Here is a 23543-nt window from a genome sequence, read left to right on the forward strand (position 1 = left end):
ATGAAAACCCATCCACTTGAGGACACCGAGGTTTGTAAGACCATTTCATCACAGCAGATATTTCAACATGTCATTACAAGCATGAAAAGCACAACTGTAACCTTAGATAACATTACTGAAAACTGTTGTCCGTTTAGGTGACCCAGGTTCAGGGCTTTTGTATTGTGCACTCTTACTGGAAAGGCTTACTGGGACACTTCATGGTCCATTGTTAGCGTTATTTTTTTCCTGGTATGTGACAACATGTTACAACATAGATAAATAAAACCTACCTTCAATCAGATTGTCCAGATGTGGGGGTTCAAACACATGATGGTATAAATTGAATATTGAGCAATTTGTGTGCAGTTTGTTTGCTGCAAGTTATTGATTTGTTATATTCTGTTCTATTTTTCCTGTGTAGTATTGTATAATTAGAAAGCAATTAAATAATTTTACATTACTGTAATTATATCAACAAAATACACAGAATATATTTTTGCTCTTCACTTTTTCTTAATAATTTTTTTAAATTGATCCTGTCAAAATAAAGTCATGAGGTGCTATATGTGGTAAAATCAAGATTAAAACATTTCAGCCATACAGTTAAACAAAATCAGGCACATAAAAATAAAGGAATATTAAACAGAATAAAATACACTAAAAAAAGATAAAGAGTGGATTAAGCTATAGTAAAATAAAATAAACAAGTAAAGGCCATAATATATATTAGAACTGGAAAAGTAAAACTTAGTAATAAAAGGTTTTGAGATATGTCCCAGAGGAACCAACCATAACACTCGATTCACAAACCAGTCAAATGAAAATCTGATTTCTTTATTGACACAAACCAAATTCAATTCCTGAACATGAGTAAACCAGGTCAGACTGATGTTATCGGTTCATTATCTGCTCATGGTTGTGGGCCACTCAGGTGTTTGTTTTTTGATATGCTTGTTATACAGTAAGACCAGCTGAGGTCAACGATTTGGTCCACTTCATCCACCTTAACAGCAGTAATGTGAGAATACATGCAGTGTCAGTCACACATCCCCGCTGAGCATTGCATTAACAATTACAAGGACATAGTTCTGACAAACAATTATCATCCTAACTTTTTTTTGTCTCAAATGATCATTGATTGGAAATGGAACAAAGTGTTTATACCATTAAAGTGTGACCTTTCAATACCGAATTCTTCCATAGCATTCACAAAGACTTGTGACTTTCACCACATGACCATAACCTTGAGCAACAAGTTGACTTTGTTCAGCCTAACACACCAATCATTTGTGGTCATAACACACATTTGGACACTCATGATGTTTACTTTGTTCAAAAGATTTCTGGCTTAAAAGTAAAGTACAATGTCAAATTGTGATTTTAATTCAACTCATAACCTTAATTAAAACCTGCATTTTGACAAAAAGTCGAGTGGTCACAAAATGTTGCTCAAGTTATTCAGCAGACTGAGGATGTTACTCAGTACATAAGAAAGGAAACATTTGAGGATATGATTCATCTCCTATTATTGTAGCATAATTTGAATCACCATTAATAATGGTTCTTTTTCAGCCTGGGAAAAGGGGGAGACAATTAGATTTATATATTTCACATTAATTGGCGTTCCATCTGTAGTATTACTGTTGGCTCCTCTTGCAGCCTTGTAGCCTTGTTTACTTTACATTCATTGTAGATATCTGATCCTGTCTGGGAAACAAGATGCCTTTTCTGTCAAACGTTTCTTTTGAATAACTTTACTCATGTACTGTGCTAAAGTAAAATTTTGAGGTACTTGTACTTTGACTATTGTGTGTATAATTACCTATATACACAATGTATAGGCCCTGTCTTGTGGAGAGATCCTGCACCGAAATCTATTTTTAAGACCTATTTTAGATTATATTGTCCTCATATGGAGCTTATTTCGAATAAAGTTGTGTTTTTTGGAATTACCACAAATTAAGTCATATTAAGTAGTTTCAACACAATAGGTGAGCGCACACAACAAATTTTTGCCCAGGGGCCTCTCAACATGGTAACCAGGCCATGGGGGGGGGGGGGGGGGGGGGGGGGGGGGGGGGGGGGGCTCCATAAAATCAGACTGATTACAGGTTAACTGCAAATACGGATTCATGGGCTTTATAATAAACTGGACAAAAAACTACTCACGGATTTGTTTGTAAAATAAAATAAAAAAAAAAAACAGAAAAAAAAACAGAAAAAAAAACCTTGCATTGACAGTCAGTGACCTCACCTAGTGGTCACAGTCACAGAGTTGTGTGTTTAACGAGGAGACCGTGAAGTCAGCAGAAGAAGTTTTGGTCAATATACTGGGAAGTTGCGGAGGAGGCTGGGAACTGAGAAGCTGAGGGTGGGAGGGACTAGAAGCGGTACAAGTTTGTCGAAATTTTCACTTCACAGTTGTTTTCGCCCCTTTTCACAGGACTTTAGAGACTTCTTCACAAAGGTAAGCCTAAAAACCGCCGAAATAACGAACTTTTCTTGCGTTTTACTAACCTTTTTTCATCCAATTTTTGGAACCGAGCCTTTAACTAACGATGCAACAAACAAAGTAGTCGAAAAAGATTGTTTTCTCCGACACTCGTGGAGGAAACAGGGGCAGTTTAGCTGTCGGAGTTTATTTAAGACGAACGCAGCTGTAAAACTAACAAATTCAATTAGAGAAGTGGCTGCCTGATGTAATTTGGCGTGTGACAAAGCTGGTGTTGTTGCTAACCCAGCGGTGATTAACGGTCTGGTGAACGGCTGGAAGGGCTCTGTTTCGTCCTCAAATGTCGTACTTTTGATCCTTTATGGTCCATGTGATGTGCTGTAAAAGCCTTTACAGATTTGACCTCTTTGACCTGCCCCTGTTTGATGAATTTGAAGTACAACCCTGCTGTTTTTGAATGCCCATTTACTGTTAATGCAAAGTCACTTACTGCTCTAAACTTTGATTGATCTTTTAATGAGTAACCGATATGTGTTGTCGCCTGGGTGTTAAAATAAATCCAGTCATACAAAGTGAGAGTTATGGCTCACTGAGTTACGTATTTTATAGAGAATAAAAAGTTAAGTTTGTCACATGTCTTTATGGCTCAAGGCCTTTTATAGCTTAAAGCTTGCACCAGTCACTTAGCCTCTAAAAATGAGTCAGATCTTCCAGTGTGCTGCTGCTCATATTACAGCTGATGTAATGTTCATGTACAGTAGCTCTGCCTTGGGAAAGTTAATTAAATTTAACACGTTTGTTTTCGTTTTTTCTTCCAGGAAATTGATTCTCATCAGCCATGAGTGTAGAGGGGGGAATGAAATGTGTGAAGTTCCTGCTTTTCTTTTTCAACTTTATTTTCTGGGTGAGTGACAATCAACCACTTCTTTAATATATTAACTATCAAAAAAAGGCAGCAGAGTGGGCGTGGATCACACCTAAACTCAATGATACTGAGAAGTGAGGGTGAGCCAGTGTTGGCCAAAATAAAGCAATGAGGTTGCAAACAGAAAGTAAAACCAGGTTATTTTTTTCAGTGGGATCTGGCTTATTGAGGCAAATCAGCTTATCTTTTTTAGGCAGTCTGAAATAATTTCACTGCAGGACTACATTTGTGACATTTCTCTTTTCTGCCAGCCCCATGACTTTGAGCTTTGGGTTATGGCCTTGTTATCCTTCTTTAAGGGGAACATGAACTATGTAATCATCTGTAAAATCAGCTAATGAACACACACGCTCACATAACCTCTGACATACCGACTTCATTTATTCTTCCTGAAGACTTGTAGACCTGCCCACATGATTGTTTACATTTGTTCACGTCACATTAATGAAAGCATGGTGGAACATGAATGTGGGAACATTCGTGGCAGATATCCTGGACTAAACTTGACGTTTCCTGGTTGCAACCTGTTTGCAGTTTCTTCATGGTGTGTCTGAGGGCTTTGGAGCGAGAGGTGGAATGATGGAATGTGAATCTTATGACCAGATTTCAGAAGTGTAACAGTATCATGTGACTCATCCAGATCAACGTGTTTTCTTTTTTTTCCATCCCTCACTGACACAATGACACTTTAAACAGTGCTGTTTGCACTGTAAACTGTAGCACTGAGCAAAAATCTGATAATCATTTTACACAGGACACAGGACAAGAGGAAGTACAGAATGACAAAGCTACATTTATTCTCTCTTCACACTGCATATTTTAAGGGCTGTAACAAATAATTTGTTTCAATATTGATGGTAATGCTTTACTTTAACCATCCTATTTAGGATTTATAAGCTGTATATAAACATTTAATAGTTTATACCATAATGTAGTTGTAATCAAATATGATTGCATCTTAAGGTCTTATTAATGTACTGTATTTGACAGCAGTTATAACTTCTCCTATGAAGACATAATTTCGATGAACACTACTATGTTTTACTATATCATCATTCATTATGTTTTTATACACCAGCATCCTCTTTTGAGAACCCACAAGATGAGTTGTAATTGTTGAAGTACACTTAGTTACATGGGCTTACAACTACATTATAGTGTGTTATAAACCATTCATTTAATTACTATGCAATGCCTATGAATGCTAAATAGGGTAAAGTGGTACACCTGTGTTTATTCTCTCTACTCAGTGCACATTTTTAACATTATTTCCATTATTGATATTAACATAAGCAGTGTATAAACATTTAGTACATGTTTGTAACACACTCTCATGTAGTTGTAAGAAGATGTAAGTGTTAACTAATGTATCTTTCAACAACTGTAACTGCTCCATAAGTGTAGGCTGGTGTATAAACAGATAGTGAATCATAATGTTGTAGAACAGAGTAATAAAATAAATGTCTTCATAGGAGAAGTTATAATTGTCGACAAATACTGTATATTAATACATACATCAACATGTTATTATATCTGCGTACAACTATATTATAATTTGTTATAAACCATTTATTAAATGATTGTATACTGTTTAAAAATGTTACATAGTTAGGGTTGAGGTAAAGTGTTATTATATTGATTAATCTGTTGGTTATTTCTTGATTACATTTATGTATTAAGAAAAATTGCAAGTGACAAGTTCCCGAGGAGAATGTCTTGTTTTATCCGACCAACAGTCCAAACATAGTCACGCTAGACAAGCTGGAAAAGGTGAATTTCACTAATTTTTAAGAATGTAAAATAACTTAATTGTTTAATTGTTTAACAAAATGGTTGCCAGTTAATTTGTTTACAATCATCTCATCAATTAATCGACTAATATTTCAGCTCTACAAATTCATAAAAAAAATTAAAGTCAAGCTAAAGCAAAGAATTTGGCAGCAACCTGGATAAACATCTTATTCTGTCGTTCTGTTTCATTCTATTCTATTCTGTTGTGGGATTGATGTGACCCATTGAGCTGTTTGCCTGCTGTGTTCACTTCTTTATATTTTCCTACGTCAACCATTAGCCACCTATTTGACTCAAGCTCAAATATTGACTTTGGTGGTGCCAACAAGGGCAGGTCTTCAGCTGCAGCGAGGGTTTAACACGGATACCATAACAAACTGGGCTCATAATGTGTCACCTGACATTATGTCTACAGTCTGCCAGTGTAAATGCATAGGTTTTTATGCTGACAGGAGCGGTTCTGGTCATTTTACTTCCTATGTTTTTTTTGTTTTTTTTTAAACTGTAGACATTGTAGAGTAGTAAGACCAGTTTGGCTTGGAGCTGTTCCTGGGGCTTCTGTTCATTTGTGTACAGTGACTTGACTATACTACTTTTTAATAGATGTAAAGAAAAGACTGCTACAGAGAACCGAGTCAGATTAAATGCAGAAAGAAAAAAATATAGTTCGCTTATTCTATAAGAACCCACAGATGAATTTGTGTCTCTATCCTGTTCTACGTCATGACAGGATGTTTGTTTTTGCTGGGTGACATTTATGTACGAGGGATAAAGAGATAAATAAAAGGATTAGTCTGACTCACAAATTACACATAAGCATTTACAAGTTTATTACCTCATATTTTGATTATTTATCAGTAGAGCGGAAACATTTTGTTGATTCGTAGATCAACTGAAAATTAATATGGAACAAAAGTCATTTCTTAAAGTTATAATGCTAAAACCCCTGCTAGTGCTAGATTCTCAAATGTGATTTGCTGGTTTTCTTAGTTTGCTATGATGGTATAAGTATTTTTTTGTTGAGTCTATGAAATATCAAAAAGTAGTGAAAAATGACCATGAAAACTTCCCAAAGCCCAGGGTGACGTCTTTAAAATGATTTGCCCTGCCACTAGTCAAGGGCTGCAACTAACGATTATTTCCATTATTGACTAATCAGACGATTATTTCTCAATTAGTCATTTAGTATATAAAATGGCAGAAAATAGGGAAAAATGTCCAGAGTCCAGGGCGATGTTGAAATGCTTTCTTTAACACTCAGTTTAATATAATATAAAACAAGGAAAAGCAGGAAATCTCTAAGGTGGGACGAAAAGGTGGGAGGTGGTGGGAGTAAGTCACAAGAGTGCGAGTCTCAAGTCTTAACCACGTCCCAAGTTACTATGGGGAGAGTGAGTCTGTTTGTCATGCTCATTTCAACACTATAGTGAGGTCAGAAACAATGACATGTCCTGAGTACTTCCTGCCTCGAGTTCAGCTTTTTTCCACTCCTCCGTTCTGTCTTCATCTATCACTTGACCAGTGATGTGCTCATCCTCACGCTGTCATCGATGTATCATCATGTATGCGTCTGTTTTAACACATATAGTACACTTATTAGTACAAATTTATGGAAATGCTGAAAAAATGTTGAATTTCTCTGCACATACTAGTACACTGCACCATCTGTACACAAAATATGGCCATAATAAGTACTTTTTATATTGCAGGTCATCCTGTTGCGATGAGGAGAGTTGGTCACTAGGAGAACATAAACTCTTATGTTTGATGTTTTGTGTTCCTACTGCAGTCAGAGTTAGTCCTTGTAGGCCTGTTAGGCATTCTTGTTTGCCAAATATCAAAATAGTGGCAGATTATTTCCCTCTCAATCAACTTATTGATTAATTATTTCAGCTGTGATCTGAAATCCCTCTCCGATCTAAGATTGAATCCCACCACAGTTGTGTCTACCCTGACGGGACTGCTAAGTCTCTGTTTGATAAAGCACAGTCAAAGTGAAGGATATCCAGCGCTCTATCAAGTTTGCTTTAGAGCTAGTTGATCCCAGACGAAGATGGTCAAACAGTTCTCCCACACAGTGTTTGTAAAAGATCTATTGAACTGCGCTTGTCACTCCACCCAGAGCAGTGACATGAATATTACAGTTAATCACCAGATCATTTTACATCTGCATTCAGGAACTGAAGAGTTTTGCAAGCCCCTGCTTAGTCATTTTGTTTTATTGTGGTGTTAAGAAGTTCCTTTTAAGTTGTGCAAATCAAAAATGTTGGTCACCACCATCACTTTGGTCCAGCCTCAAAGAGCTGTTGGCATGGCTGTGGACTCTGTGTCCAGTAACTTAGAAAATAGTTTTCAATTTGCTATTGGATCCAAAGATTGGAAGTTGATCAATCTGCTTAAATTAGATTTAAGCAGATTGATCAGGCTTGAATTCTGATACCACAATTCAAAACATCTACTTGGGATAACTAGTAAAACCTGGGCACTTCCATTTTTTTTCTTAATTTTTAAGCCTGGGGATTTTTTCTCGTTTGTTTGTTTGTTTGTTTGTTTGTTTGAGTAAATCTTCCCCTTGAAATTTTAAAGAAGGGAATTCAAACCACATCAATCCAGATTGATGACTCAAAGTCACATGTTTCAATGTAATGAATAAATATTACAGTAAGTATTTTAGTATTAGTAGAAGACACATTTCATAAGTAGGTATTTAGTTGCCAGTAAAATTCAACTTATCACAGCCTTTCTCTTTGCTTTCATAGTGTTACCAGATAATCAAATAAAACATTATATTTTACACTGAACACTCAGACCAAAGAAACGTATTGTATGACATGAAAATAGCAGAAATTAACTAAACTTTTCTTTTTCATGCAGATATGCGGTCTAGCACTGATCGTGGTGGGAGTCCTGGTTCAGGTGGCTCTGCACAACACCTTTATGATCCGTGATGCAACAGCCTCAGGAGCTCCCATCGTCCTCATTGGAATCGGTGTGGTGATCTTCTTCATCGCCTTCTTCGGCTGCTGTGGAGCCTGGAAAGAGAACTACTGCATGGTCACAACGGTAATTGTTAACCATAAAACAACATAAACATTGAATTGGAATTTTGTGTGCAAAACATGTATAATGTAGTTTAGAGTTGTTTAATTCAAAATATTTTTAATTTGTCGCTTTCCTCCAGTTTGCCATCCTCCTCTCGTTGATCATCATTGTTGAGATTGCAGCTGCGATTGCTGGATACGTCTTCAGAAACAAAGTGAGTCTATAAATTCACCGTTTTGTGTGTTATCTAATGCCCTGCAGAAGTTGTGGTTTAACTTGCTGCCATGTTGTGTCTCCCGTTTAGCTCTCAACTGTCGTCCAGGATAGCCTCACTGACATGATTTCCAATTACAACAACAGCACAGATGAATTCAGAGACAGCGTGGATAAACTGCAGAGGGATGTGAGTTCACTGTAAACTCTCCTACTCACTGTTTATTTAGTCTGACAACACCTTCATATAACACTGCTGCATCCTGTTGGTTGGCATTGCATGATATGACATGACAGTATTTTTCTTTGCACCATCTGTTAACACAAGTGATATCCTTTCACAGTACATTGGTCATGTGTGGCCTGATACATGGCAATTCCATATTAAATATTTTGCATTTGACTCATTTGCACTTTCAGTTGAAATGCTGTGGTGTGAACAGTTCTTCTGACTGGAGAAACTTCAGACCTGACAGAACCTCAGTGCCTGACTCATGCTGCGTGAATGTCACTGCAAACTGTGGAATCGGAACCATGACAGATGCTGCCAAAGTGCACCAGGAGGTAAAACCCTAATGACAAATGTTATGAAGTCAACAAATATGAGATTTAGTTACATTTAAAATCCTCAAGCTTTCAGTCCCTGTTGATTTTACAACACCTGTGGTTACTGCTGGTAACAGCAAGTGTGGTTTAATAACAAGCCTAGGCTACTGTGTCAGAAATACAACAGAAAAGCAACGGATGTATCTGTTAATGGTGCAGCCAAACACATTAATGTTTTTTTAAAGAAGTCAGTCAGTAATTGGTGTTTTCCACTCATGCCACAAGCAACCATTATCTGATTTCATGCTGCACACAGTGCAAGTAGTTTTTTCTCCCTTTGTAATTCTCATTGTAGTCATTTGTACTGAGGGGGACAGTTTACAGTTGTTAGTGCTCTCTGATGGACAAACTATGTAAAAGCTGTCTTTTTTCTTCATTTTTAAGCACACTCTTTCTAGATTCCCTTGAGTCAATTCTTTGGATTTTTGTCTTACAGTTTATTTATCACACAAACACTGGTATATCCGTGATTACCTAATATCGGCTGATACGTTGTTCTGGCTGATTTCTATTTGTCGGGCTCTAGTGTGAAGTTGCGCGTGTTGACAAACTCACACAGAACTATGTCTCAACTCTGGAAAATGTCCAACATGTACCAAACTAAAGACACAGTTATTTGAGACCAAACTGGAGTCCAACAGGAAGTAAATATAAGACAGACACGTGACTCCAAAAGGATTATAATGTCAGTCTGTGCCAAAGAGTTGTGTACACACATGCACACACAGTATTTGTGTCCCCACACAAGTGCACGTAAATTACACCTCTCTGTGGTATAACTGACCCCAAACTATGGTGGATGACATTTATTTCTTTGTCTGTGAATGATGAAAATATTCGATCACACGCAGCCCATATAACATCTACAACATGAAATATTAAACACACAAGCTTTGTTTGTGACAAAGCTCTCTTCAATACTTTTGTGTATATTGGGGTTAAATATGAGGATCGGAGGATAGATGGACGTCATGCTGTACAGTCTTTAAAGCCATTTCAGGCAAATGTATGATTTGTAATTTTGGGTTGTATAAATAAAATTAACTATACTTCGAACAATGTCAAGAGATAATGTCAACAAAACACAATCTTTAAAAATTCAGTGTTTAACACAGAGGCAAAGTGTCTCAAAGAACAACCCAACCAATGGAGTGTGAAGACTGGATCTAACTTTTCTGTGTTTCTCATGCAGGGTTGTCATGATGCTCTGGAGGCTTTCCTGAAGAAAAACATCCAGTGGGTGATAGTTGCAGCTCTTGTTATTGCTTTCCTGCAGGTATGTAACGTCAATAAACAAAAACATGTTGCATTAGAAACATAATCTGACCAGACAGCAGTATGTACAGAATTACTTAATGCTCTTACACACAGAACTACAGTATGAAAAAAAATAGTTTTTTAAAATGTGTTTTGTGTTATATGTCATTTTAAAGGTTTGATCTGAATCTATCTTATTTTGTTGTAAATCTGTGCTATACTTTATACTTTATAAGTCCCCCTATTCAGCTTTTATAAGCACTGCACATTTACTATAATGTAGCCAAAAGCTTCAGTAATCGTCAGCAGTTATAACTTCCCCTATCAAGACATATTTTATATTATTGCAAGTATTGTCATTCATTATTTGTTTACACACCAGCCTCCAATTATTGGGAAAGTGTTGTTAAAAAAAACAGCTATATTTGATTACAACTACGTTACAGTGTGTTATGAACCATTTCTATTGCAAAAAATCTAACTTTACTGCAGGCAGATTACGAAAAATTTAATTTCTCAGAAATGCTAATGTCAATGTCCTCTCCTTGTGTGCGATTGTTTTCCTACCAGATAATGGGCATTGTGTTCGCCTGCATGTTAATGAGAGGCATCCGCAGTGGCTACGAAGTCATGTGATTCAGCTTCACACCTGTGTAGGAGCTGGCTGGTGAGGTCACGCTTATTGGGAGCTTCATTTGGAGACTTAAAATATGTTCATCTTATAATTCAGATGTGTAATGCACAGAACAATATATTTTCCCTTGTATTGATTTTGAATAATGTTTTCATAGGTTAGCAATATCTCTGCTTCTATACTGTGCATGTGTAGGAATCCAAACTGTTAGAAAAGGTTCATGTCCACTTTACTGTCAGGGTATGTTCTTGTTGGTTTCGAGGGATTCTAACATATTTTACTTTGCTTATTCTGGTAGAGACATTTTGGATCTGTTTTGGCAATGAGTTTTTATTTCTTGCTGGTTTCAGGCTGGCTGTTGGTTTCTATTTTTATTAAAGACTCTTAAAATTACATCAGAATTTGCTGTGAGTGTGAATACAAACAGGGAAAATAAATGCACCATATAGGTATTTATTTCAGACACAAATCCATGACAGTGTATATAATATTGGCACAGCAGCAAAACATTCAAAACTTGAGCAAATAATATCACATATTTAAAAAAAAAAAAAAAAAATTCATTAACAGAATATAAATAGATGTATTGTGCCAGTTCTTGTGAAAGGCACAGGAAACAAATGACATTTCCTACAACAAACACCAGCACAAGGGATGTGCAGTTCCTCTTTGAAAAACTGTCACCCTGAAACAGGCAAAAAGCTTGAATTAAATGTTGTGCTCATGTGGTCTCGCCAAGATAAGTTAATGTCATTCGGCCTCCAAAGCTTGAAAACATCAAGTAAACAATAAAGTGCCATAACAGCTTTTTTTTCAGACAGTAACTTCTGTGCTGCATCTTCAAGAAGGTTTAAGAGGGCGATATTCATCTAGAACGAGTTTAGCTCCTCCACCCACACAACAAGCCTGGAAGTTTTTGCAGCTGAGTCACCTAAGTGTCTATCTGTGTGTAATCTACTGCTTCTTGATGTTGACCAGTTGTTCCTTTCATCAAGACTATTTCCATGAAATGCCTCTTTACGTGTTTACATGACCAGCTTAATCCGCATTTAAAAAAAAAAAAGTAAGAGCAGAGCACAAAGTAAGGTATGAGAAAATACAGTACATGTTTGATGTGAACAAATATGTATAAATATGCTCACACAAAAGCTATCTCCTGTATCTGTATTTTTATGAATGGAATGTGTCAGAGCAATTGCACCATTCCTCGAGCAAAGACATTAACAGACCAGAAAGTTCTGCTGAACTTTCACTTCACAAAATCCTCCTGTCTTTGTAGCTTTGTAATAATTTGTGTTAGCTTAGAAGTAAACAGATGACGAGTCTGTGCCTTAAAATGTGAACAAGCTTGAGATACAGCAACAGGCAATCATATTACCTCAACATCACCACTAAATATAGTTCAGTGCATCACAATTAGTTTCACTGCACTAAGCAAGATTTTTAAGCCAAAATAAATCTTGTGTAAAGCAGAATCCCGCACCACTCCATAGTCACCATGTTTTTTCAAATGAAATTCTGTTTACTGTGTATGTACTTGTATTTGTATTCGTCACTTCAAATGAGTAGAGATGTTCATAGCTAAGACAAGAACTTTAATTTACAAATACGACAACGCCACAGTGTCTAGAATTAACAGGATCGTTGTCTTTATGGCAGACCTACTTTGAGCTTTGGGCGGGCAGTTTTTTTTTTTTTTTTTGAAACCCAAAAATCTTGCCAAGAACAGTTTTAACATGTTTTTTACTTGGCAAAAGGGAGATGTTGACAACTCTTAGGATGTTGTGCTGCTCAGTGCACGAATGAGAACGTAATCACAAATGCAGACTGTGTCCGGCTTCCTGTCAGCGGGACCATTTGATACCAGTTGGGTAGTTGGCAGAGAGAAATACCATGGTGTGCAAAAGCAGTGACACCTCTGACTCTGCAAAAAAATTAAACAAAAAGGGGCACAAAGTTAACATCACATTTTAAAGAAAATGTGTGTCAGTAAGACAGGGTTAAAGGAATAGTTTGACATTTTAGTTCCCTCAAAAAAAGGCCTTAGGAATAGGAGGTTTTAAAGTCTTATGAACATTTGACAGTAACATCGGTTATAGCTTCTTTTTTTTTTCTTTAAATCTGGTTATAGATCCAAAAGCTGGGGCAACAGTGGCTTTTGCTGCAGGAGACTGTTCAGTCCTTTTTTCAGTTGAATGATTAAATAAATAATTTTTTTTAATTCAATCAATTTTCTGATGCTCATCTGGTCCATGTCATGTTGATTTATTAGTTAAATCAACATATTTTAAATACCATACAGAGTACAATTTTTAGAAGAATACAAGTCTTTTTTACAATCAACACATGAAAGTATGATGGAAAATCAGTAGGGACAATATGGCGTAGTATAAAGTATAGTATAAAGTATTCATTACTTTGTCACAGTTTCAAGTACTTCCCTGCATTGTATAACAAGAATTTATAATAATTTAATTAATATGACTTGGACCTGGATAAGCAGAAGAAATGGATACATGGATTAAACTATTAAAAATAATTAAACAATTTCATGCTTTGCAGTAGTGGCAGTGTTTGCTACAGGTCCGATGCTGCTGACTGAAACTCCACAAAAACAACTGAACAGCCCCCTGCAGCAAAGTCCAATGATCACAATAATCCCATTTTTGTGTGCAACGTCCTCTGACAGCTTACAGTCGGATAGCAAAACAGACTTTTTAATACCTTAGATGGCCATTTGTAAGCAAAATGAATTCAGTGCTCTTTAACCTTTTCATGACCTGCAGAAACTGTGTACACTCGTTTTTGCACAGATTAAACAAATAATATGTGTTAATTAATGAGCTTTAGAGGTGCTAGTCGGCTGATTTTGCTTCCTTGGGACAGAGCAATGCTAACTGTTTCTTTGTTTCCATTCTTTATGGTAAACTAGGCGAGAGTTCGATCTTCTCATCTAGCTCCAAGTAAGAAAGCAACGAATTTTTTAACTATTCTTTTAAACATCAGAAAAACCAGACATACCAACTGATTGTGGTTGAAGTCACAAAATTGCAACAATACTGTACTTGAAAATGAGAATACCTTTCAATGAGGAGGACACCTGAAGCCACTGGGATAACCACTCACGACACTGGTTGATGCCAAGATTATCAGAATTGAGCCCTCTTAAATAACAAGCCTAGAAAGAAGGAGATAATATGTATTTGTAACACACAACTTACAGAGGAATAAAGAGTGTTCATCATATAAATCATGTTTGGCCGGTGAATACACAGAGTGACTGACCTGTTTGAGTTCAGAGTCACTGAGCTGGTGAGGGCCCAGCCTGCTGAGGGCCCGGTCCAGCTGCAGCAGCTCGAGGGCGTGGCTGTTCAGCCGCCGGCCTATCAGGAAACCTGGGAGGCGAGGCGTCAGGAAGAGCAGGGGGCTGATGTGCCTCTGATTGACCCGGATAACAGACAGAAGAGATAAGTCTAGTGGCGTTCGGGTTCAGCAAGCCCTTTGTGCAGGATGTGAGTGAAGTGTGTTTTACTGACCATGTGATGCACGCGCATCCTCTTCATGCCCAGAGGGGGTCCAGAAAACAGTCTTCGAACAGCAAGGATTTCAGACACTTTAGGAGTTGCTCCATTTTGCACCTGAAAATGCAGTGAAAGTGAGTTTATTCCACATTCATGCCATACTGGATACAGGATCATCTTGCTTTTCACCATTTACAGTTGTACTCAAAGGTTTTGGCAAATTACATATTCTGTTAATAGCTGTTCAAGACCAAATGATAAAATAAGTAAATTAGTAAATGTCGGTCAGTTGTTTTATTTATACGCGTGGAGAAATTTGTCAGGTCACAAGTAAAAAAGGTTTGAAACAACTGCTGTAATCTTTAACAAATAAATTACCTTTTATAAGATTATCACGTTTCTCTTATGTAAAATCCTAATCTGAAAAGTAACTAGTAATGAAATCTGTTAAGTAAATGTACTGGAGTAAAAAGTATAACATTTCCCTCAGAAAAAAAGAAGCCGAAAATGGAAATACTCAAATAAAGTATCAGTACTTCAAATTTGTACTTAAGTACAGTACTTGAGTAAAAGTACTAGTTACTTTTCAGTAATGTTCAGTTGGTTCAGTTACCTATGTAACACTTACTGGGTTTAATTAAAGCTAGATGATGCTAAACGTATTTACTTCATAACCAGGCTAAGTGTGAACCTAAAACAGATGGTACGACCAGGTTCTGATGTCTGTCAGATAACTGTTGATTTTTGTTATTTATATTCTGTTCAGTCAATTTATTAAACGTGAATGCATCAATTTAGGCTATGTTCAAGGATATTTGCAAAGAAGTGGAATTTATAGCTGGGATATAGAGTCAATATATAAAGAGAATATAATGTGAGAAGGAAAATACTATCTGTTCTTCATGTCTGCTGCACTATGTGATGTATTTTATAAACAGAACGTGACACTGTTAAAGCACTCTTATCATATTACAGTGTTCCTATCAACACATAGTTACTTACTTTAGCGCACAGGTCCTTAAGGCGAGTCTGTAGCTGACTGTCTTTGACTTTACTGCTCGTATACTCAAGCCCTTTGAGCACCGGCCAGTGGTGCCGTGCCCTGAGCGAATTATACACTCCCCGAAACTCTACCTGCTGCATGGGAGTCCAGAAGTGAGGGATCAGGAGCTGGCGGGGGAAAAAGTACCTGGCAATGAACAGGTGGAGATGACAGCAGAGAGAGGAGAGACACATGGGGTGATGGGAGAATATGTATCAAGGCACAGAACAGGAAGGACGATCCAATACATTGTAGGGAACAATGTATTATTAGGAGAATGAACATTACATTATTAGAGACTATCAGTAAGTTCAAAATGCTTTGCTGAGTATGAATCAAAGGATGCCAACTGAAATGAAAAGATGGTTATTTCAAAGTAACTCACATCAAGACAAAAACCAGGTAGTTGGCAAAGGGGGGGATGGATATCATCACCAGTGGGATGGCTTTGATCATGTTTCTGCGAAACTGAAACAAATGTCAGGTAAGTAAAGCCGCTGCAAGATAATAAACATTATAGACCTCAAGTGAAACAATGACAAGCAAAAAAAAAAATCACTCACAGAGCACAAGTATTGTTCTCCCTCCTAGTCTTAAACATCAGTACCACTGTAAAACGTATCATTATACCTTGCTGCAATTGCCATTAACAAATAAGACCATGGTAAACACAGTTGGTGTGTTCATCTCACACGATACAGTATGTATTGGAAATACTAGTGTCTCAACAAAGCCTCATTTTCCATAAAGCCTGATGCATTATGTCACTAAAAGGATAATTTAGTAATATTTATAGCGTGTTTTGCCTAATTTCAGAATCTACATTTAATCAAAAAGAGACCCACCTGTCTGAGTTTGTCCATCTCCCTGTAGGGCAAATCCTGGAACTTTACTCCAGAGGACATCTTTGCTTTTATCCTCCTCACCTCTTTGGTATCTTGGAACAGTAATTTGAATCCTGCAATGACACAGTGATAACAATAATGTTTATGATAATGAAAATACTGATGGAGGTTGACTGCATTTTTATAGCACTTTTCAACCTTCAGACAAAGCTCTCACTCAGCCACGTACTCAGACACCGTGCTGCCTGGCCACCAGGAGCAACTGCGGTTCAGTGTCCTGCTCAAGGACACTTCACTTTGTGAATAATAGGAGCGAGGGATCGAACCACACCCGCCATTTGTACAGTTTCTGTGGGGTACCACAAAATGATGAAATTACTTTAATTCATTTTAACAAAAAATGTATATATTTGATACAGTGTCTGCCACTATACTATAATGAATTCACGTGAAAAATTATGTTTGAAAAATATTGTGTGTAAATGCTGAGAATTTAAACTCTACTGCATTGATTGGTGATGAGTGATTCCTAGGTAGACTATCTTTGGATACAGCATGGAGGTCATGGTCTTTTAATTCAGCTTTGTAACTTGAGGACCTGGACTCCACAGCTCTCAACAATCAGTGGCCACTTCATTGGGTACACCTGTAAAATCTCATAAAACTGTTCAGCCACGAAGATTACTTTTATGATGCTTAAAATGTTTGGTTTTTGTTGACAATGTCATAGAGGTGTTAATTAAATTAGAAATTTTTGTACTGAGGTCATAGTTGGTGATACTGTTGTACTAGACTTTTTCCACAACCTTCCACCCCAAAAGTTGTCCATATTAACTTATAACTGATTTGTATTAGCAAACAATTTATTAGGCAATAATAAAGTCATTGTACTTTACTATGTTGCCTTATCAGAAGGTGGTACTCAAAATCTTTAACACAACACCAATCATTTACAATCTGGATTCTATATCAATTGAGTATTGGATATCGCTGAGGTGAGTGAGCAGTGGGTTTACCTTCCACAAAAGTATGGTAGAGCAGGTAAAAGCGAGGGAATCTCCTTTGCAGGAAACCTTCATATTTGCTATTTGCCCACTGAAGCCTGGAGGCGACATATCGACCAATACCTCGTCTCACTTTGGATGATGAGTAGTGTCTACATAGGGCCAACCTGGAAATTAGAAGAGGTTTACATGAATAACTTAAATTAAAAAAAGAAAAACATCTATCAGGCATCAGTTAAAATACAGAGTCCCCACAGTCCCCAACCTCCTTAGGGAGTCGATAAAAGTAACCCTGAACATTGTATAATCAGTAGACTGATCAAAAGAAAGAAGAAATTTATTCTATGTTGATAAATAAATAAGAAAAGGTGGCACAAGATATACTCAGATTTTACAAAATCGAAAAGTGTCTTGCCAAGTGTCCACAAATGTCTTTGTAGATCTCTTCATAGAACAGCAGATCTATCAGATGTCTCTAACCCAGTGTCCACATAGTGGAGGTGATGAGCCTTTTTAAAGAGATAAAATAAGCTTTTAAGCAAGCAGTTAGTAAAAAGCTACTCATATCAATCCCTTAACAGACAGATCTTAACACAACTTTGACAAGTTATACATGGTTTGACAGCTCAAAGTCTTCTGTTTCTATCTGTGTCAATGCAACAGCTTTTGACACAGAATTCATACTTGTGGCCATGGGTCTGGTACTGATACTGACCATTTATTCCACTTTTCTATGCCAAAAATATAGGCGAGGCAAAAAAAGATAACGACAAAAAAAACGTACATTTTTACCATGTTTATGCCTCTGTGACTTTGTTTCAGTATCCCTCATTCTGACTTCTTGATTGTAAAATTTACAGTTACCTTTTAAAGGAGACCGGGGTTATGACTGCAATCAAACCGGTTGACAAGCAGTAACCTTTTGGACTGTAAGATACTATTTCCGGGCTTGTGCACAATAATAGTGGTGCCTGTTACCAGGTTGACACCGATTAAATTCGTAGAAATCTGAGTTTCACCTGGATGCCCTTGTGTTTGGGTATATTAAAGACTAAAACCGCAGGTAGTTATACCTACGTTAAATGTTTCTTATCAAACGTAAAAACCGGTTGAGCTGATATCCACACAGACGAGCAGCTAGCTTAGCGCGGGTTCCAGTGAGATGTGAGGAAAACAAAGTGACAAGTCGTGGACAGGTGAAGACAGTTTTAGACATACCTGGACTGACAGGACACGTATGGAGAATAAAGCCCACTTGTTGTCCTGTTTGTCCTGAGACCACACAGTCGGACCAAAGACAAATGGTTACACAGGCTCGAACAGGACAACGCCATGTTTGACACCCGGGAGCCTCGCAGCGTTACCGTAATGACGCTCACATACAGGAAAGCCGAAAGCCGCCGACTTACCGTAATCACGACTGGATCACTAACCGAATAACGTTTGTAGCTGCACAGGGTCCCCAAACATCCAGCTCCTCCAAAGCCACAGGTTTACTACATATAATTTTAGTCTACATAATCTAATTTGATAATCAGTTATTTTAATATTAAGTCATTTAATTGTTGCGTGCATAACATGTCAGACTAAAGTAAAAAAAAAAAGGAACTTCATTATTCTCTGAATATTGCTGCCTTTTCTTGAGTACATTAATTGTTCTTCCACCATTGCATACGTATAACACAGAAAACTTTCTTATTTATTTGATGTTATTTCACATCTTCAAATATTTATTCTGCCCATACGTACATAATGCAATTTTATTTTTAAAATGGAGATGCAAGCCCCAAATAACCTTTGGTTTAATTTGAATGCGGTTTTAGTGAAATAAAAATTTACATGAATTAGAAAGTGACAATAGTTACATGAAATAAAGTTGCACTATGAAATAAGAAAAGACATGAAATAGAAAGTGGCATTATGAAATTAAATATGAGATGTCACGTTACGAAATAATGTTTTGGTTGCAGTAATATAATAGTAATGTCTTACGAACAGGTTTTAAGGTTTTAATTTGAGCACATTGTAACTCAAGTCACGTGACGTCGCGCGAATATAAGTGAGTGAGAGGCGGGGCTAAAGCTGATCGAACCCTTTCACAGGTCCCGGGCTGGAGTTGGACAAGAGATAAGGTTTCAGAATAATTTTAATTGAAAAAGTACCTACTGTATGTCACACACTGTATTTAAAAGCAGTTGTTGAAACTTCACAACCGTCGAGTGTTTTGTCTTATAAAGACGTAATGTAGCTTTGTTTCCCCAGACAATATTGAAAATGATCGCCATTTTACAAGCTAGGCCTCTTGCCAAGTTTTGCTAACAAACTTGGCTGCGGGCCAACTTTTCCTGCACGATTTTAGGACAGCGTTTGACGAGATGTAGTTAATGTAAGCGCTGGTTAGAAACTGCAATGCTGGAAATGGCATGCAGAGGGCCGCGTTGTAGAGTTAAATCCATATAAACGTGATGTCTGCCATCCAGAAGGTGATTCGAGGCCGCTGGCGACATTTTCAGTAACCATTTGGCCTCCAGGTGCGGCTACCAAATCAAATTTTAGAGTGGCCTATCTTATCGTTTTCCGTAGGTGGCTAATGCGCACAAAACACTAAACTCTTTTTGCATGTCAGAAAAACCTTGAGAAATAAGAACAAAAATATTCTCTACCGGAGACTTCCTTTTTGGGTCGAAGTCAAACTAACATGTGCTCGGGTTTTTTGCGCATTAGTCAAAACCAGTGAGGAAACGCACTGTGGCACCCTTATTGGACAACTGTATATCCAAATAGAAGCTTCATGTAGCTGTATGGACACTGTTGTGTGTATATATGCATGCGTAGATATCTCCTTTTAAATTGCCCAACTAAGGTTTTTAATTTGCACAGTTGAATCTAAATTTTCCCATATTGGTTCTAGGTTGCAAAGATCTTACTTGTAGTCAGTATAGTGACATTTGAGTGGCATATACACACACTAAGGCTTCTTTCTTCACTGTATCATCTTGCATGAATCTCTTTTCACTGTAAAAAAAAAAAAAAAAAAATGGCATTGGTTGAAAACTTTTGATTTGAAATAATTTTACATGGCAATTAATGAAATTTATCACATGTTGAAATGGCTTAAAAATGTGAGCAATTTGGCTATAATTTGGAATGGGAATGAGCAGTGGTGGATGAAGCACCCCGATCCTCTTACTCCTCTTTACTTTTAAGTAAAAGTAATTATACATTCAATGTTAAAAGACGAAGTTATATGATAGAAAGTGTGGCACACTTGTTGGATTACCTGCAGACTAATGATATAATTGGTTGTCATGGTTATGCAGTTTTTAATGCTGCATGTGCATCTAGCAACATGTTAGTACTATTATCTAAATTCCAAGCTAACCTGAATTGTCTCTTTGCCCTTCCCAGCTGAGCAACTAAGGTGTTCTCAGTAAATCCCCGCCTCGAGATGACGACCACATTCAGATTTGGAACCACTAGCGGTCCATGCAAGACTACCGCTGCTGAGAGGGCACATCTGGCAGAGGAAACTGGTAAAACTAAAGCTGTTCCTCCCAAATTTTCAGCATTTTAAATTATTGTATGTTTTAGTAAATATTAATTATGATGAATGTGTTTGTTCTTCTCTGATTTTAAAGCTGAAAAAGGGAACTGTGATCCAGATAAACTTTTGCAGTGCCCCTTTGACAAGAACCACCAGATCCGGGCTTGCCGCTTCCCTTACCATCTTATAAAGTGCAGGAAGGTGAGTCAAGCACTTGTATTATTGCAACTAATTCTAACATTGATAGGTATGGGGAAAGACCTCAGATGTCTTCTCTTACACTGGCATTTGTGCATTATTTTACACTCAGTTGCCAGTTCATTAGGAACACCCAGCTAAACCCAATGCAACAGTCCTGCAATAAATCCTACCTTCTAATAATTCAAATCATTTATATTTAGGATGGAAGACTATATATTAGAAAGTGACTACAATGTTGCATTAACAACTCTTTTTAAATAAAATTAAAAAAAAAAAAAAAAAAAGTTTGAACAAAAACCTGGTAGGATTAATTTTAGGATTGTTGTATCAGTAATATACTGGCAACTGAGTGAAAGCCAAGGGTATTTACAATCTTTGTTCATAACTGTTTATCATGTTGAGATTGAAAGTTGACTCTTGACCATGTAAACAGCGGTTGAACTGTTTATCATGACTTAAATATTTATCTTTGAGAAAATTACAACCAGTAAAACTCTGCAATAGTTTCATCAACTAAGCTGCAAACTGTATTAGACCCTGTATTACATCCATAAGGAAAAACATCTGGCAAGGAAGAAAACAGAAAACAGGTGGTAAGGAAATGTCAACCTGATTGAATAATTTGTCTGTCTTAAGAAAATCAGGAGAAACAAAACTTTAAAGTTGAACTTAAATTTTTTTCAGAATCTTCTGAATTGATATACCTGCCATGACTGACTGCAAGTTTGACCATGTAACTTGTGCTCCACTAATGTAGAATCATCCGCAACTGGCCAATGAGCTGAAAACCTGCCCGTTTAATGCTCGCCACCTGGTCCCCAAGCATGAGCTGACACGCCACACTGAGACCTGTGAGGACAGAATATCTGTGGACTCTGAGGATGGTGAGATTTTCACTTAACCGTCTCTTCCTCTACCCTGTAGGTTCAGAGTCGATGTGTGTTTAGTGTTTCCGAGTTGAGTTCTCCTCCGTTTACAGGTATAAGCACAAATGGACATTGGAAATGGCAGGTCCCTGTCAGCACCTGGGTAAATCCAAACACGACTGAGGACTGGGACAAAGGTATGATTGATGACCACAACTTCTTCATTTTATTATATATTTTTTTTACTTATGTTAATTAGTGAGTATTAGAGGTGATATGTGGATTTTTTTACCTCTGGACAGAGCCAGGCTTGCTCATTTCCCCCTGTTTCCGGTCTTTATGCTAAGCTAAGCATCTCCTCCAGCATATTTAGCATACAGACCTGAGAGTTGTATCAATCTTATTTAACTCGCAGCAAACAAGTGTTTTTACAAAAATATCTTAACTAATATAAATAAAAAAATCAGTGGTTGAGTGTGAACAATTCAATGCACAGTAGAGATTCCCACAATATTCTTTTTTTTCTCCCCTAGTGTACTCTGAACCAGACATTGAACTCACTCATTTTCAGTGTCTGTAAAGGTAACAGAGTGTTTTGTTTTGCAGAGGCTGATGATGCTCCTGCTCCATTTGTGTGGGGTAAAAACCCATCCTTGAATCAACAGTAAGTGGCCTGCTCCAACACTCTGTCTCAGCTCTTAGCACTTATTTGTACATATTTTCTTTGCTCTTCAGCACTTATTTTGTCTCATCTCTCTGCAGACTGGAGATGAGGCCCACCAACAATCTTGGTCCAAGTTTTAGAGCACCCAATACCCTCCCTTGGTCTGGGTTTAAGCCATAATATGTGCTTACTATATATCCAAAAAGAAGCAACATGTAGGTTAATGGACTCTATTGTATGTATGCATGCATAGATATCTTTTTAAATTTGTTTTTAACAAGTCTTTGCCCAATTAAGGTTTTAATTTGCACAGTTAAATATAACTTTTCCCATATTGGTTCTAGGTTGCAGAGATCTTATTTGTAGTTGCATGATGTGGAAAATAACCTAAATGCAAAGCATAGTGACTTTTGAGTGGCATATACACACACTAAGGCTTCTTTTTCCCGTGTATTATCTTGCATGAATCTCTTACACAGTAACAGATGGTATTGGTTGAAAACTGTGTGCTGTATTAAAAGTGAAATAATTTTGCCTGGCAATTAATGAAATCAATCACATGTTGAAATGACTTGAAAGTGTGAGCAGTTTGGCTATAATTTGGGATGGGAATGAGCAGTGGTTGAAGAAGCCCCCAAATCCTTTACTTATCTAAAGTAATTATACATTACATACAAATTAAAGACTTGATTAAAGACTTGATTACAAGTTATGTGTTCAAAATCTTAAAGTACAGATGTATTAACAGGTAAATGTACTTTTAGTATCAAGTAAAGGTACTGGAGACTGGACAGTTTCATAGTGATATAGATTATATTATTGGGGAGTTAATTTCTAATGGGGTAAGAACCTTGTGATCTTGTGAAGACAACTTTGCGTAAAATCTGGTCTTCAGCCCTTTATTGCCTTTAAAAGTATTTTTGTGATGTGAAATTAATTTTTTAATTTTTTTGC

The 23543-nt window shown here is 37.1% G+C and overlaps 3 protein-coding genes across 4 annotated transcripts; 2 read left to right on the forward strand and 1 right to left on the reverse strand.

Annotated features, from left to right (window-relative positions):
* The first annotated feature begins 2342 nt into the window (after positions 1–2342).
* cd63 (CD63 molecule) lies at positions 2343–11469 on the forward strand. Its single transcript, XM_022763092.1, has 8 exons — positions 2343–2449; positions 3253–3338; positions 8025–8213; positions 8332–8406; positions 8497–8595; positions 8826–8969; positions 10204–10287; positions 10839–11469. The coding sequence occupies exons 2-8, from the start codon at positions 3273–3275 to the stop codon at positions 10902–10904; spliced, it is 723 nt and encodes a 240-aa protein (XP_022618813.1). The 5' UTR covers positions 2343–2449; positions 3253–3272; the 3' UTR covers positions 10905–11469.
* Positions 11470–11959: 490 nt separating this feature from the next.
* letmd1 (LETM1 domain containing 1) lies at positions 11960–18655 on the reverse strand. The gene is made up of 9 exons (XM_022763091.1): positions 18533–18655; positions 17327–17481; positions 16311–16423; positions 15851–15933; positions 15426–15612; positions 14439–14540; positions 14188–14340; positions 13984–14080; positions 11960–12826 (listed from the first exon to the last, which is right to left on the reverse strand). Exons 1-9 carry the CDS (start codon positions 18646–18648, stop codon positions 12747–12749), a joined length of 1086 nt encoding a protein of 361 aa, XP_022618812.1. The 5' UTR covers positions 18649–18655; the 3' UTR covers positions 11960–12746.
* Positions 18656–18767: 112 nt separating this feature from the next.
* LOC111235105 (gametocyte-specific factor 1-like) lies at positions 18768–23047 on the forward strand. Of its 2 annotated transcripts, XM_022763434.1 has the most exons (7): positions 18768–18805; positions 20723–20847; positions 20953–21059; positions 21817–21943; positions 22039–22122; positions 22532–22589; positions 22688–23047. In XM_022763434.1, exons 2-7 carry the CDS (start codon positions 20763–20765, stop codon positions 22767–22769), a joined length of 543 nt encoding a protein of 180 aa, XP_022619155.1. In that variant the 5' UTR covers positions 18768–18805; positions 20723–20762; the 3' UTR covers positions 22770–23047. The 2 variants fall into 2 exon arrangements, with proteins under 2 accessions (XP_022619155.1, XP_022619154.1); XM_022763433.1 differs by lacking the exon at positions 18768–18805 and having other exon boundaries at positions 20709–20847.
* The last annotated feature ends 496 nt before the right edge of the window (positions 23048–23543 follow it).

This window comes from Seriola dumerili, unplaced genomic scaffold, assembly GCF_002260705.1.
Source record: "Seriola dumerili isolate Sdu_G_001 unplaced genomic scaffold, Sdu_1.0 BDQW01000468.1, whole genome shotgun sequence".
In the NCBI taxonomy this organism is placed as follows: Eukaryota; Metazoa; Chordata; class Actinopteri; order Carangiformes; family Carangidae; genus Seriola; species Seriola dumerili.